Source organism: Bos indicus x Bos taurus, chromosome 18, assembly GCF_003369695.1.
Source record: "Bos indicus x Bos taurus breed Angus x Brahman F1 hybrid chromosome 18, Bos_hybrid_MaternalHap_v2.0, whole genome shotgun sequence".
NCBI lineage: Eukaryota > Metazoa > Chordata > Mammalia > Artiodactyla > Bovidae > Bos > Bos indicus x Bos taurus.
In genome coordinates this window covers 36,097,306-36,113,995 of record NC_040093.1, presented here as the reverse complement: position 1 = coordinate 36,113,995, position 16,690 = coordinate 36,097,306, and the positions used below count along the sequence as shown (strand labels likewise).

General features: G+C 43.2%; 1 protein-coding gene across 1 annotated transcript in view; it reads right to left on the bottom strand.

Annotated features, from left to right (window-relative positions):
- Positions 1-15,901, bottom strand: part of CDH8 (cadherin 8) — a 409,672-nt gene extending 393,771 nt beyond the window's left edge. Inside the window, exons 1-2 of the mRNA XM_027516392.1 lie at positions 15,439-15,901; positions 281-731 (exon numbers count right to left, since the gene is read on the bottom strand). Coding sequence (XP_027372193.1) covers positions 281-532 — 252 coding nt within the window. The 5' untranslated portion in view covers positions 533-731; positions 15,439-15,901. The remainder of the gene's footprint in view (positions 1-280; positions 732-15,438) is intronic.
- Positions 15,902-16,690: the final 789 nt, after the last annotated feature.

Here is a 16,690-nt window from a genome sequence, read left to right as displayed (position 1 = left end):
TGTGTATGCATTACACAAGTGTTATTATAGCTATGATATAATAGATGGGGAGGGCGGGAGAGGTGGGGAGGATGAGCTTTCCAGAGAAAAGCAATTTGTCTACATTTAAATCTGTTACTGTGGGATTATTCATATTCCTAAAGAAACCAAGAGGTAAATGAACTAACCATCTGGCCAAAAGTACTTACAGCTAAGTGCAGCAACAACTGTGACAAGCCTAATGTTAAAGATCTAGAGACCAGTAGGATCCCAAAATTGGGATCTTAAAAACGAAGCTTACCCGGCCAACAAGGATCGGTTCAGGTCCAGAAAACTCTTCCAGGACAAACATTTGATTCCAAACCCAGCCTCTTTTGGAACGATTCAAAATCCGCTGTTCTTCACTCAGCCTGTTTAGTTCCAATGGGGATCCACTCATTAGAACCGGAGACTGATTCATCGGAGCCGAGTAAATACAAGGGGGAAGAGTAATCCATAATATTATTAATGGAGTCCAGAGATCCAAGAGCATTTCCGCTAGCCGTTCTGGCATGGTCCCACCAGTTAAGCAAATCACCACGAAAATGAGACAATTACTTTTTTTGCCTCCGGTCTGCAGCCATCCAATTCATCATGCGGTGCTGAGCATTTACTTACAGCCCTGCCACCTGTTTACAGCACAGGAAACAGACATCATCTACGCAGTTTTTCTAAGACCACGATCCATGGGCTGTCCTTCTCATTGAAATTTCCTGCAAAAACAAGGAGGGAGAAAAATAATGATCCACTGCCAACAGGTTTTAAAACAAAATCACTGCTTTTCAAAAGCATGTGAATGAACATTTCCCACAGCCTTGAATTAAGAAAGTGGATCCATATAGATTGAGAATAAGTAGGCTCACAGGTCTTTTTATTCTTTAAGCTTTCAGATATATTCATATTAATTTTTGTTGGCTTCCCAGGTGGCGCAGTGGTGAAGAATCTGCCTGCCAGTGCAGGAGACACAAGAGACATGGGTTAGATATCTGGGGGGTGGGGGGAGGGGTGGGGGTGACCGCGGTCAGGAAATCCCCTGGGAGAGGAAATGGCAACCCACTCCAGTATCCTTACCTGGTTACTACCCTGGACAGAGGAGCCTGGTGGGCTACAGTCCATGGGGTAGCAAAGAGACACAACTGAGCACGCATGCATGTAAGACTGGACAGGACTTAGCAACTGAGCACCGCAGCGCAACACAATGTTAATTTCTGTTATCTGCTATTTATCAAAAACTGCTTCAAGTCCCTGAAATTTGCTTCTCCCTCCTTGTTTTTTTTTTCCTCCTTTCTCCCTTCCTTCTTCTTTCATGCTCCCTCCCTTTTCTCTCTCCATCACTTTCACTCTCTTTTTTTGCAGTCTTTGCTTGTAACGCAAGTGTGGGTGTTGCCAGTGTGGCCCTCCTGCATTCTTGTAGAGACTGCAAGTCTTTCTTCCTTCCTTCATGTCTTCCTGCTTTTCTTCCTTCTCTTTTCCGTCTCCTTCCCCACCCTCCAGTTTAAAGAGAAGTTCTAGTTCTCTTTGGGCTGTGCTATGTGAAGAAACTAGCTTCAATGGTTAATTAAAAAAAAAAAAAAAATCTACAAATGAGAACAGGAAGGGAAATAGCCCCAGTTGTTACCGTCTTAGCTGCCACAGCCCATCAGAAGGGATTGTCCAGCTCAGCCTGCAGAATACAATTCTCTGCCAGGATGCTAATAATGAGTGAATAAAATTAGAATGCTCCCAGAGAGAAATTCTGTAACGTCCAGCATGTATGTTATAATCAGGACAGTGTCAAGGCTCCCATTCCAAATGTACAGTTGAACAGGAGATTTAAATTATGAAAAGCTCCTTTGGGAATGAAATATGGTAAAAATACAATTTTCAATTGAGGAGATTTCAGAAAGGGATGCGCAAAAAAAATCCCCATTACCTGAGGTGTCAAATACATTTTTTTGCTTACCTTCGGTGTGGCAAAACGTGTTTCTTCCCTCTCAAAAAAATTATTTTTAAAGAAATAATGTTCCCCACACATCCCAGAGAGAAGTCTAGCTGAATTAGATGAAATGGGAAAATAATTCCTCGGAACACCATGGGGAATAGTTTGGCTCAGGGAATTCATAATGGGGTAGGGAAACTTTCCCCTGTGTGTCCCTGGTTCCATTCTGGCTCAGAATGGGAAAGCAAGAAAGTCCTTAACATTGGCTTAGCTAGTGAGTGGTCTTAGCAAAGCCAGATGTAAGGGGCAGATTCAGATCCTGCTGCAAAGACAGGCAGGATCTTATCTAACAAGGTGGTGAATAGAATCGCCCTGCTTGTCACTTTTCTCCTGGGCTCAGCTCCACCACTGGGACTCTCTTTGTACCTCAAAAGAGGCTCCACCCTGATAGGGGCACAGGAGAACCCCTGCAAACAACAGTTGCAATGTAAACTGAAGGCAAGAAAAACTTTCAACAGGAAATAATTCAGAGCAAAGAGAGTCCAGAACAAGGCCCCAGCTTTCCCTAAAACTGCAGCACCAGCAGGGAGATCAGCCTTCCTGTATAGCAGATTTCCATGAAGACCTTGTCTCATCCCATCTGAGAACAGACCTTTCGAATTTAAAACAAAAGTTGAAAGATCTTGATAAAAAAAAATCCCTTCAATACCAACAGTTTTCTAAATGGTCATTCCACTTAAACAGCATTTAAACTTAAAATACTTAGCGTGAACAGCACACCCATCACGTGCCATGCAATCTCCTAAACATGGGGCAGGAACAGTGATGCAGGATTAGTGTGTTACTCCCCAGACTGTCTGTTTTACAGGCAGAAAATCCTGGGCTCGAATCCCAGCTCATCCGACTTGCTGTCTCTGTAATAATGGGAAGAACTACTTAAGTTCTCTGAGCTTCTGTTTTCTCTTCTGCAAAATGGCAATAAGAAGAATTCCTAATTTCCAAGCAGTAGGGTGATTCAGAAACAAGACTCAGATGAAGCACCCAGAACCTGGGAAGCACTTACTAAGCTGTGATGCTTGTTCTCCTGAGCCAGACTGAGGAAGTGGTCCTGACACCATCTCTGCCCTTGAAAAGCTTCAGTTAAAAAAAAGTCAAAGGAGCAAAGAGTTAATAAGCTGTGTGACCTCTGCAGGAAAGGTAAAGGTATGAGAGTTACAAAGGCAGTCAAGAATCCTCCCTAAGGTGGGATGTGGGTGGACGAGGGTGATGCTGGTGAGAGAAGGGCTGGACCATATTGGATGGAAGGGAATACTCATTTTAATCATGGAGGCTCAGCCTAAACACTTCTCAGGGGCAAGAAGACTTCTCTCCGAACATACCCTGCTTCATGCTGGGCCATACCTGAATGCTCGAGAGCCATGTAGACCATCCTCTGATGGCCTGAGTGCTATAGAGGGAGAACCATGAGATGGTTGTGTTTCCTCTAGCTCCAGCCAGCCTGGGGTTTGAATTCCAGCCAGAGAGACACCATTACCAGCTGCATAACTAGGGGTCAATTAAAAAAAAAACAAACTAGAATGCTATTTACCTAGCTGGTTTATTTTGAAGATTACAAGTGATAATTTTGGTAAAGTGATTAAGAATGCACAGTTATTTTTAAATTGTGCCAAATACTCTGCAAGTATTCTCTGGCATCTGCTCTGTTGTTAATGATTCTGGGATTAAAGCAGTTTAATCCCAATTTAAAGTCCTAATAGACACTTCCCTGATGGAAGCCACCAAGCAGATAGATTGCCACCAACCCACTCGGGATGGAATGTGACACAATTCCTCCCTGAACTCGTCAGAATCAGTAAAAAGTAAATAATAGGCCCTGAAACTGCTTTATACAATGGCATAGCTTCACTAGTTAGAATAAAGGGATTAATCAATCAAGAACATATGCATAGCCCCAAATAGTATCCATGAACACAAGATCTTGCAGTCAGATAAAACTTACTGTGCCTTTTAAGTTTTGTTACAAGGCACAGTACTTATAAGCCACAGTAAGTCTTATTCAAAACTGAGGTGCAGAGTAATGACATGACTTGCCCAAAGAACACCTCTAGTAAAGAGAAAACAGCTGTTTGAATCTAGGGAATCTAACTTTAGAATTCTTTCTTACCACAGTCCCTCCTCTTGTTATCTAAATATTTGATGAGCTTATACTGTGGGTCAGGCACGGAGGCAAGAGAAGCAAACATATCAGAATTCTTATCTTCAGGAAGCCAAGAGCCAAGGTAAAGACTAAGAAATGAATACTTGGAATATCCTATTAAGTCTGAGAAACGTTAGGGTAGTACAGAGTGATGGGTATGCCACTCGTCTTCACTGCCTTAAAGAAGGCTTCCTGGGGGAAGCATCATCTAACCCTCGAAAAGGAATAACCCAGAGGGGAGGGTAAGTACAAAGGGTCGTTTAAGTCAATCAATGAACAAGAACGAAACCATTCACTAAGACAGGATTTGTGAATGAATTAGTACCGAGGGTAGTTTTCAAATTATTTCTTGTCATATTATCTAATCCATGGCCATGGTATCCTCTTGCCACCCACCACGTCATTCTAATTATGGTCTCTAGACTACATGTCAAATTGACGTCCTCTTCTCTGCCAAAGCTTTGTGAAGAGAAGAGTGTGTTCAATTTAGAAAGCTCTAAGGCATAAAAATAAGTGCCATTCCACAATGATGGTATGCTCAGTCATGGCCAACTCTTGTGACCCTATGGACTGCAGCCCACCAGCCTCCTCTTTCCATAGGATTTTCCAGGGAAGAATACTAGAGTGGGTTGCCATTTCCTCCTCCAAGGAATCTTCCCAACCCAGGGATCAAACCTGCATCTCCTGAGTCTCTTGCACTGGCAGACAGGTTCTCTACCACTGAGCCACCTGGTGAGAGTATGGGAGACAGCAACTGGAAGCACAGTGAGATTGGTACTTTATATAATGTTTAATTTTCATTTAACTAAATATAGTCAGAGCCTGAGGTTGTGTCCCTCTTTGTCGAAAAGGAAGACAAGCAACAGTTAGAGGCAAGGGTGTGCAGTTAAATATTTACCAAGTGGCTATCTGAAAGAAAAAAAATCCCTGATTTTTTTATTTCCATGATATAAATACTTCCACCGTGACCAATTGCAAGTTTTCAATGTGATCACTAACCAGGTATGGCAATCGGCGAAAGTTTCTAAACCAGAAACAGCTCTGGTTTAGTCAAGTAAGAGATTCCTCCAGCATACCCCTAGGTGATGCTTCTCAAACTTTAATATGCATACAAATCCTGGAAGTTTTTCTAAAATGCAGATTCTGATCCAGTAAGTCTAGAGTGGGGCTTGCAACTCTGCATTTGTAATAACCTCATCTGTGAGGCAGGTGCTGTAGCTGGAGAAGCCTAGAGTTCGCAGGAATAAAACCACCTAACTCAGACCTCCTTCTTATGAAGGCTTGAAAGATTCAGTGGTGTGGTACAAAAGTTACTTCCTCCTCAGTGTCATTAAATGGCATGCCCATAAAATACTTCCTACCTGGGAATAGACATATATCAGACTTTGGGAAAACCAGCCATAGAATGTATGAATAAATGAGATTTTGCATGATGTCATAACTTTTATACTTAACCCACTCCATATGGGACACTGGAAAAACTGCTCCAATAAGCAGTGTGTTCCCACGCATGCTATTAGGGGGTGTTGAGACTTGACTTTCACTTCGGTGAAGTCTATTACTAGGAGAGAAATGGGATTCTCCTGTGATAATCAGAACTGTACTGTTTATATGCGGGGCTCTGCCATGGGCAGAGCTAATGTTGTCCTCTTAGATGATCAGAGAACAGCTTTATAGGAATTCTTGAGATGCAACCAAATGTCCTGTCACTGTTATCAGAATTAATAAACATTGTAATAGTAGCTGCATACACAAACTGCTTAACTCTACGCAAGGAAGAAGAAATTGAGTGAGGTTGTAAAGCTTGGGTAAAAAAAAAATCAATGTATTTTTAGATTTTCTAACAATAGTATGTATGTCTGGCCAAGCAATCCACTTTATTATAATGCTGCTGCATTGATTTACACCCCGAGAGTGAGATGAAGAGATTTTACAGTCCCTCTGGAATTCTTACAAAGAAGTAACTAGAATTCCCCCATTAAGAAGATGTTTTGTCTTAGGTAAGATACTTACAATCCTGCTTTTCGTTCACACTTACATTTTAGAGATAGCTTTAATTACAGCCTGGTCTGACCCCATTGAGTTCAACTTTTTTTTTTTTTTTTTTTGAGGTTAAAAAAAAAAACTTTCAGATAAGTCATTATGCAAAAATATTACTGCACCATTGACTTGGTAAACAACAAAGATTGCAGTTTCCAACGATAAGCCACACTCTGAAGCCTAAAATAAAAACGGGCTTTTACCGACACTTCAGAATTCAATCCTGCAGATTATTGTGGTTGACAGGAAATTATGCTTTTATTATCCACTGGGCTTAGTGGCCACAATATTTCATGGAAGCAAAAATGACACACAAGACCAGAGAGTTTCTATTAAAAATGTTTCTGACCTTGAATTTAGAGCCATTAGCAGGCTGCTTCAAAACAGGTAAATGCACATTGAATTCAAAGTGGTGTTTCAGCAACACAGGGTACGCGATTCAGCCCGCGGCCCAGTGCGATTCATGCCAAGCCCTGGAGAACTAGAGACAAACAATACTTGTGTGTGTCCAGATATAAATAATGCAGGAGAATTACCTTTCTTAAAGCCTTCAGAATGCCCTGACCAAATTCCCTCGGCAGAAGAGAATTTAATTTTTTTTTTCATTTACACACACACACACACACACACACACACACACAGAGGATTATCTCTCCTCTCAACCACAACACTTCTGGACATCTTTCTTTGGCATCAAATCATACATTTATCCAACTGTCTATCCAAAAGCACATTATTTGCTTTGTTTTACCACCCAGAATAATAGCTGTCAAATCTACTCTACTTTTTGCTATTATTGACATGCTATTGTTTTTTTCTACTGGAAGCTTTAGTTTTCTTTAAGTTTGATAATTACTGGTTACCACGGCAAAGACAGATAGCTCCTCATCCTTTCCCAAGATGGAGTCAGAACTCTGTCCTTCATGTAGAAGCTTTCCTGCTATAGACATCTCAGAACTGGGATAACAAAGACAGGAGGGTCAAGTTTCTTTTTCTAGTGTTTACAGGCTCAGAAATTTATTTAATGAACTTTCTTAGAATTATAAGGTTAGTTAAGATACTGAAGCTGAATCTATCCTGTTGGATCTTCTTCAGGCAGAACTGTCTAGAAACCACCTCAGAACGATGAATCTAAGACCCACACTTTCCTTGCCTATAAGAGTCATGCCAGGAAGTCATTTCTCAAGGGTAATCTAAATCCTTCCTTCTCCATTTAAAAGCCACATCCTTTGCTGTCTTTAAATCAACCTGCTCAAAGTTTAACAGCCAAAGACCTAATGAGGGAAAACAATTTGTGCTGGCCCTCCGCTGGGGGAGGTCATGGAGGAGCTGTGACCGCAGGTTCATCCATGAGCTGGACCTTGGCAATCAAAGGCTCCTTACCCCTCCCTGTCCTTGGAATGCATGTCCTGCCCACTGTGTCTGCATTAGCAGCCACTTCAAAGATGTAGCCTTGAGAGAGTTACGTGTTATTGAGATTATCTGGATGGTAAATGAGACTGAATGCTACAAACATCTCCGTGTAAATGAACTTTAAGATTCCAGCAAGCAGATGCAGAGATCTTGTGGTTGCCCAAATCAAGCCTCATATGTAGTGTCCATTCCCTTGTTTATTAAAACTGCCACCTACCAATCTGGAGTGGCTTGCCTCTTTCTTCCGTCTCTCCTGGAGCTCCAAGTATAAGGGTCGGCTTTGAATTTCACCCTCTACCCCCTCTGCAAACTCCAAGGTTGCAAACCAACATGCCTTTAAATCAGAGTAACCACTAGGAAATCAATCTTACCCTTAACAATCTTGTTAACACAACTGAACTGTGGGGGCACAGATGCTGAGAACCTTGACTCTGGAGTCAGAAGTTCTTTGAATCACAGTCCTATCATTCCTAAGATAAGTGACCTAGGCAAATTTATCTTAATAGTGGCAGATGAGGGAACTGACTTGAAGGATGGTGAAAAAAATTAAATGAGATAAGCTTTGTAAAAACCCTTTTGTCAATGTAACAATGATAGTCACAATTTATTGAATGTTTCACCTGCTTCACAAAGAACCTTGACAAATTTTTTAAAAACTATTTGATGTCAATTTCTTGCTGGATACACCAGTGGGGAAAATTTTGGTGCTCTGTGTAAACAGGTAATAAAATAACTTTTTCCAGCTTCTTTTTTTTTTAATGTCATAAACCAAGAGGGATATAAGTAAAACAGCATTTCACAAATAGCTTTTCCTATCCACAGTTACTATACACTTAATGTCTTCAAATAATTTTATGAGGCCTCTAAAGGGTGGTATATTTTTAATTATTTAAGTACAGTTCATTTATAACATTGTGTTAATTTCTGCTATACAGTAAAGTGATTCAGTTTTTATATATATATATATATATATATATGTATATATATATATATATATATATTCTTTTTCATATTCTTTTCCATTATGGCTTATCATAGGATATTGAGTATATCTCCCTGTGTTATACAGTAGGACTAAAGGGTTATATTTTTAACTTTCCCCCACCCTGGGGTCATCCATGTCTCTCTTTTCCAAAGAAGACATGGCATTGCCCATCATCATTAATCTTAAAAGGGCAAAGGGTAAAGTGCAAAGGACAAAGTACAATTACACATCCACACCATAACTACTTACTTTCAAATTGTAACCACTCACTGAAACACTCTTCTCTCCTACAAGAAAAATTCCATTGCATCTCATAATCATCTAGTATATTCTCATGGGAATGGTTCAAGTGGGAAGCCCCTATTAATTCAAAGATGAAAACACAGTGACATCTAAACACTTCTCAGAAAGGAGTTGAGAAGATAATCTTAACTAGAGGTTGCATTTAGGTAGTGTCTTCTTCCAAAAAATATTTAGCAAATTCTTGATGTGTTTCAAGAAATTTTAGTATTATTGATGATGGTTAAAAATTAGAAGCTCTCCCTTCCTGCTTAAATAATGTGGAAATAGCATTGTTGTATGGAAGAAACCAATACAACATTGTAAAGCAATTTTCCTCCAAATGAAAAGTAAATTAAAAAAAGAAATGTGGAAATGGTTAAAATCAGATATAACACATAACCAGGGCTACAGAGTCTACAATACTGAAACTGGAATGCAGCCAAATATCCCAGCCTAATAAGTCAGGATTCTGCCAATTAGATTATACTGTGCAGTAACCACCCTTACTTCCATTCTGTCATGTTTCAAAGACTTTATAGCTTAAAAACCACCCACAAGCACTGTTACCATGAACTCCACATGGACATAGATGATGGGTAGGTAAATGGATAGCAAGCAATCATTTGACAAAAATGATATTTAGATATCACTTTGAATGTATAGTTTCTGAAAGTTACATTGCTTATACAGATTCTAAAATAAGTGTATCTCCTTCAGCTGTTATATTGTAGTGAAATTCAAAGATCAAGCCTGTTTCACTACTCCAATAAAAATAGATTTGAATTATTTTTTCATAATTCTGAGCATCCCCATTTTAAAGATGCCAATACTTGGGACACAGAGAAGTTAAATTCCATTTGTCAAGCTGAAACAGCAATGGCTAATAAAGAATGAAATGTGCTCTTGCAAATTTTACATTATATTTTGGAGATAAGGCTCCATAGATAAAAAAGAAAAGCATTCCTTAATGATATTCATATTATTCCCCATCTACTTATTTTATGTTATTTGTGTTACATCAGGAATCAACTAATCATATTTTATGCATGAATTCATTTAGAAAGAAACAATGCATGGAAAATATGGTCCCTACTGCTAATAGAATATGAATATAGTATAATAACATTTTCACTTAATGATATAGAAGAATTAAGAAGATTCCATTTAATATTTCTTTGAAGTGCATTCCATTTGCTTAAAATATCAGTAAGTACATCCATGAGGACTTTCTGATGGAACTTTTTTTTCCTGTGTGTATTTGTGAGGGCCAGGTATCCTGCTGATTAAAATCAATATAGAGGAGTCTTCTAACAGACACGGAATTGCAATTCACATGAGGTTGATGCGAACTGTTCAAATATAATATATATTAAAAAATTAAAGAAGAGAGGGAGGGAGCAAAAGAAGGAAAGAAGAATTAGTTTCCTCGTTGGGTTTTTGTTTTTTTTTTTTTAATAAATTCTCCACAAGGGAAAGGTACAGATACTGAGTTACACATGTAAGACTTCCATAATTAGAGCATTTTTCCCAATAAAATATAACTTCCTATCACACAGAGTTTAAAAGCATTCTTGATGCAAGTCTAGTCTTAGAAGTATTCTTAATTTTTATAAGTCCATATCATTTTAAAAATGATTTTGAGGGAGAAATAAATGCTTTGTGGAACATGAATAAAAATGACTTCTTAAAAAAGGTAAAATCTGGGTCTAAGAAAAAACTTGGGACAATTTATGAAATTTCTGTAGAGAAAACTGAGGTAGATTGTCACAATATTGGACTTTAGATACACTTGTATCCCTCCCTCCCCTTTACTGAGAATATCCTAGAAAAAAAAAAAAAAGGCACAGGGCTTGTTAATTGTTAATGCATTAAATCAATGTTGACTTAGCACTAATTCCATGCTGTACCCCCAACCAACCCTCATCTTAGCATTTGTAGTTGTTTTTGACAAGCAGAGTAGGGAAGGAAAGTGCAGGTTCCAAATACAAGTGTTATTCTTTTATGATGGTGTCCAAAGAGATACAGAAAAATCACTTCTGTGCATTTCCTCCTACTAATAGAACTTTACAAAAAACAAGACTTCTAAAGTCAAGAAGGTGGATGATATTTGTGATAGGGAATAGCACATGACATTTAAAACTCAGGAAATAAAAGCTTGGGACATGAGAGAGAAAGGAAACAGCGTTGGCCTGGATGCTCTGCCATGAAGAGGCAATGGAGATTTTGTTCACAGCAACGTATGGGAGAAGCAGCTGAATGGCATCCGTTGAACTTATTTCTTTTCTGACCTTTTGAAGTTGCCAGGTTCAACTAATTTTCTCCCCCTGGTTACATCTGGAGGCGGGTTCCAGAGGCAGGAGCCAACAGTGCAGCTGAGATACACTGCACACTCCACATCATCAGCAGCTTTCCATGGGACTCAAAAGAGAGCAGACGAACGGCTCTTTGGTTAATTAAGCCCCATGACATCAGTGGATGGCCTCGGACCATCAAAATATTCTATTCCACAAATATACATTTATGAGATTCTGTAAAAAAAAATCCTCCCACACCACAGACAGATGTGTTTGCTTTAAAAGACTAGTCAATATATGAATCTAAGAAGCCTAGAGGGCACATCAAATCATCTAAAGCAGATGAAAGGGCAAAGGGAATCTCCTACTTGAACCAATAAGTGAGTTAGTTATCTAGGGACATTTCCAGGTTTTCTAGAAGTAAGCAGTGTGTGTGTGTGTGTGTGTGTGTGTGTGTGTGTGTGTAAGTAACACCTAATACAGAGCAAAGGAATCAGCCTTGGTTCAATTGTATGCTCTGTAGGAGGTATACAACACACCAAAGACAGAAGCCTTTCCCAAACTAAAAAGCAAAGTTAGTCCATTTCACCTGTGAATGCCAACAGTGTTGAAAACAGAAAAACTGCATTTCCCCCACGCCTTGCTTCTCTGAATAACGTTGTAAAAATACAAAATTATTGAAACTAGGATCGACAGCACCATTGAGCAGAATAGTTTTGAAAAAGTCTTGGGATCTTAGTTTGCATCTATAATTTAAAGGCTAGTCTGTTTTGCTTCTCCCTTGATTTGTCAGACACAAAACGTTGCTGATAGTGTAAGAAAGAATGGTTGGCAATACAAACTGAATGTCGGTTTATCCATGAAAAGCTTTTGTTTGTGCACGGCAATTTTGCTCAGATTGGAATGTTGATAAAATTGTAAGGTATACTAGCTTAATAGAAAAATGATGAAGATTATTAATTTTGTCTTTAGAGAATTAGTTACTTCTAACGATAAAGTTACTTCTGAACAGTTGCCAATGAAGTGCAGATTCTAACTTTTCTGTCTGTGCTTGATCCTTTTTCCTCACCCATAAACAGAGAAAGGAACTGTGAGAGGAAAGCCCTGAGGTACAGTTCCCTGAATAGAATCATTATACCCTCATTCTTTGGACTTTTCTTGCTTTGTTCCAAGAATCAGGTGCTCCCCGCTAACCAGGAGCATCAGACCTTAAATCTGTTCAGTTTACAAGGAAATGTTGCATCATGAGTTTGTTTATATAACAGCCTTTACAAAATGCCTTCTCAAGTGGTCTACTGCATCCTGCAGAGAATGTTTCACAGATTGTTTTGTTGTTTTTTTTGTTCATTTGTTTTTTACTTTGAGCGAACTGCCATTGGCTACTTCTACTGTGTTCAGTGCTAAATTAAGCGGTGGCTTTAGATGAATACTGTCTTGACCAGAGAGGAGCATATAATGCCCACATAAAGTTATTTTTTCAGGTTAAAGACTTCCTTCTTTATCCAGTTGATACATGTACAGCAGGCCAATGGAGCTGCTATTCCAGTGAGGGTTGCTACAAAACTGTTCTTCAGTTAAATTCTTAACACCTTCAGGAGCTCAAGAAATGTATCTTGGACACCCAAAATGCAGCCAAAATATGTTAAGTGATTTGGGTGGAGAGATTTCCTCATCTGGAGTCTTGAGAGTTTTAAGAGACTATAGATTATAAGGCAGAAGAATTGATTTTTAAATAGTAATAGTAATTGGAAAATAGAAGATCCAGGTTGAAGGGGGGAACAGTTAAAAAGTTTGCATGACAACATTGCAGCACACATTTCAGAGAACATTAGCCAGTGTCTCTGAAACATCGGGCTTGTTTGTGATGGCTATGGGATACCTGGATGCCCATGTGGATGTCGTGGGGGACAGAATGAAGAGTGCCAGCTGCCACAGAGCAGCCCTGAATGAAACAGTCCCCAGGGCATCTGCGGGGCCTCCTCTGTGTTTTCAGAATAGATTTTCTCAACTCCAAGCCCTCTTCAGAGTCCAGGGGGGAAAATATATATCTATATCTATATTTATCAAAGATGATTTAAAATCCTGCGACTGCTCCAGCATGAAATGACTATGCGATTGGGGGGCTTCCAAACTGCTGAAGCAGATTTACAGAATATTATTAGTCGTATTATTATTTAATAAGAGGGAGAGCCCTAGAATTTCTTTCAGCCACAGAGCTCAGGGAAGTGGAAAAACATGTCTGGACAGGATGATTATGGAGAACTCCCTTTGAGGGATTAAAAAAAAAAAAAAGTAACCCTCAGAGAACATCCTCTAAAGGTCTCTTGGTTAAAACAATCTCTTACACACACACACACACACACACACACACACACACACACACACACGATAAACCCCCTGCAAAACCGGACACGACTGATGAAAAGCAAAAACGAGGCAGAAATTTCAGTTGTGTTTGCCATGAACGACAGGGCTCATTTTGCATGCAGTGAGGTACAGCGGCCAGGTTGAATGGATGGAAAATCCCACTTTCGAATCTTACATAAATATCTCCTTCCAGCACATAGTTTTCCAGTTGAAAACCTCCTATAATGAAGCCTGAGGTGACAGCCTAGGGAGGGTTGTTAACCACTGAGATAGCTGTCAGGAGTGCCGTAAAGAGGGCCGGCGCTTCCTAGGGGCCCCAACCTCCCCCCTACCCCGTGCCTCCGATCTGTTTCGCGGTGGTACCCATTCGAGAGGGCAAGGCCAGTGCACCTTCTCCTGCGTCCGGGTTCCCATTCTCGGCCCACAGATACTGTGAAGCCAGTGAAAGAAAACAGCCGGCTGATCGGCTGAGCAGCTCCGGCGCGCTAAGGGCATGGTCGAATCTTGCCTCTTAAAGAGGAAACTCTGGAATCTTCAGGAAAGGGTGGTAAAGTTGAAAGACCCCTTCTCCCTTGCCTAATTATCAGCTCTATCCTTTAATTGGAGCTGAAGTGAGCAGCTGCCAGGGTGGTTTTCCATTACTGACTAATGTGCATTTGCAACAATAAACAATTAATGTTTGATTTCTTACATGTAGCAGCCCAAGCAAACTGCTGCCATCTCGGCTCGAGGAGACGAACGGCTCGTCCCGGACCTGCTGCCGGCTCTGTGCTTACAGGGAAGGGTCTCGGGATCACGAAACTTTGAGGTTTCTACCAGATTGGATGGGGAAGGCTCTGGTCTTGCGGAGAGGGAAAGGCACAGTAAACTGTGGATACCTGTTGGCATCCTCGTTGGCGGCGGCAGATTTTCACTGGCTCCCAGGCTTGGCTGGAGCCTGAGAGAACGGGGATCAAGTCCCTTATGAACCTGTTACGCGCTGCCAGAACCCGGGCAAGAATCCGCTTTTCCTCAGGTCCCGCGAGGGGCGCAGCCCGCCCTCCCCCGCCCCCACCCCACCCCAAGGGTTCGCCGATGGGGAGGAGTGAGCTGTCAGAAAGCGCAGCTCTGTGCTCTGGCGGCGCTAGGAGAGGGAGTCCGAGGGAGTCCCCGGCTCGGCTCAGGAGGCCTCTGTGAGCACAGTCTGGCGGGCTCGGAGAGGACACTGGGGGGCTTGCCTGGATGCGGGGCCCCATCTCGGTGTCCACAGAGCCGTGGGGCCGCCAGGGAGCCTGGCAAGTTTGGAACCCGCACCGCGCTTCCCGGGGCTGGAGGAGCCACTTGTGGGAAAGCCGTGGGCTGGGGCTCTCGCGGCTGAGTCGTGGCCCGCTGCCCCACTGCGGGGGTCGCCCTCCGTCTTTTCGGGATTGGGGCGGTGCGGCAAACCAGCCAGAGGGCACCCTCACCACCACCGCCCCGCTCCCCTTCGCCTCCTTTCTGCTCCGGCTGGCACTTGCCTCTCAGCCGGCGGCGGGTGCTTCCCATTCACCGCACGGACCCCGCAGTGAAGGCGCGCGGCTGCAGCGGCGCCTGCCTGTGTCGCGAGGCGGCGAAATCGCCAGGCGACCGCAAGAAAGGGAGCCCGGCAGGAAAGCTGGAGGGGCACAGCCTGCTTGCTGTTCCCCGGGATCTGCTGTCAGAGCAGGTTGCAAAAATGGTCAGGTAAAACCCTGAGGTGATCCCATCAGCTGCTCATAGCAGGAAAGAAGATACAGCTCAGCCCCACACTGGGGCAGCGAACCCACACGCACCATTCGAATGGAAGGAGGCGCGCAGGGTGCCGGAAGGGGCAGGGGTATTCCTTAAAAAAAAAAAAAAAATACGGTCCCTTTTGGGTCCTCGGGGCATGGATTAAAACGAGGGGTTTGGGTGGAGGATCACTCACTCTTGAGGGGCTCCGCGCGGGCGAATTTCAAGCCTCTTGGTTCACTAATGGCCGGAGGGGTTCGAGGTCTGCTCCCGAGGGCGGTGAACAGCGAGCGTTCCCCGCGCGCTGGGCAGGCGCCTCCGGATCGCGTTCATGCCTCTCGGAGCTGCGGGGCTTGGTGCTGAGACGCGGGGCGGGCGCGCCGGGCTCTGCGTGTCTGTAGCCCAAAGTGCAGCTTCGCTGGGTGGACGCTACCGTCCGCGCACGAACCGGCGACAGCAGATGAGCTTCGGGGAAGCAGGGAGATTCCAAATAGATCCACTAATTCTGGGCTGAGCGCTCCGGCGTGCAAGCCCGCCTGCCTGCCAAATGTAACTGTGAAGTGATGTGGAAAAGTGAGTCGGGTGCCTCCCCTGACGGATCTCATTGGGCAGAGCGCAGAGGCAGGTCTACCACTTGGAAATTCATGTAAGCGGGCCCCCTCCCCGCCCCCTCCTTTCCTCCCCCCACCGGCGCTCTGGCGCGCTCGCTCCTCGGTTCTCTCCCGCTACCAAGTGGGCGCACAACTTTTCGCTCCTCGCTCTCGAGCGCGCCCAGCGCGTCTCCGCCTCCGGAGCCACTCGGTGAAGATGCGCCCTTCCGTGCGGTGCGCGCCGCCCGCGGAGGGCCAGGCTCCAGGGTAAAAGAGCTGGCAGACTACAAAAGGATGCGGACGAGTGTACCCGCGAGCTTTCTCTCTGAGTCTTCCCGGAGCTCTGAGGCTAGCGAGATCTTGAAAAGCGTCCCAGTGAACCACGGCTGTTTTCCTTGGGAGGAAGAGGACGCGACAGGGCAAAAGGGTGCGCGTGGGCGTCTTGTCTCCTCTTTAAGCCAAGATCCTCAGGCAGACCGAGTGGGGTGTCGGTAGGACCAACGCCTGCTGCTCAGACGCTGTGCTTTAGAGGCACTGTGTCGCGGTCCTGTGGGTGGTGCGCATTCCTCATATCCCCAGGCTTCTACTTCTTCAGGGAGATGGGATGAGGAAGCGCAGACGGGCAGACGCAAGGGACGCGTAAGTAGGTGTGAAAAAAGCAGAACTTGCTTGGGAAATAAAAGGAGAGACTGCTAGGTCTTCTCAATGTGCCCTTGCCTGGAAATCTCTCGGGCACCAGACTTCAAGCTCCTTTGCTTCCGCCACGAGATGCGCTTTCGAGTCCTTTGATGGACTCCACTCAAACGTTGAGAATTGCCCACCATGGATCAAAGCCCATGCAAGAGGAGGAATCATGAA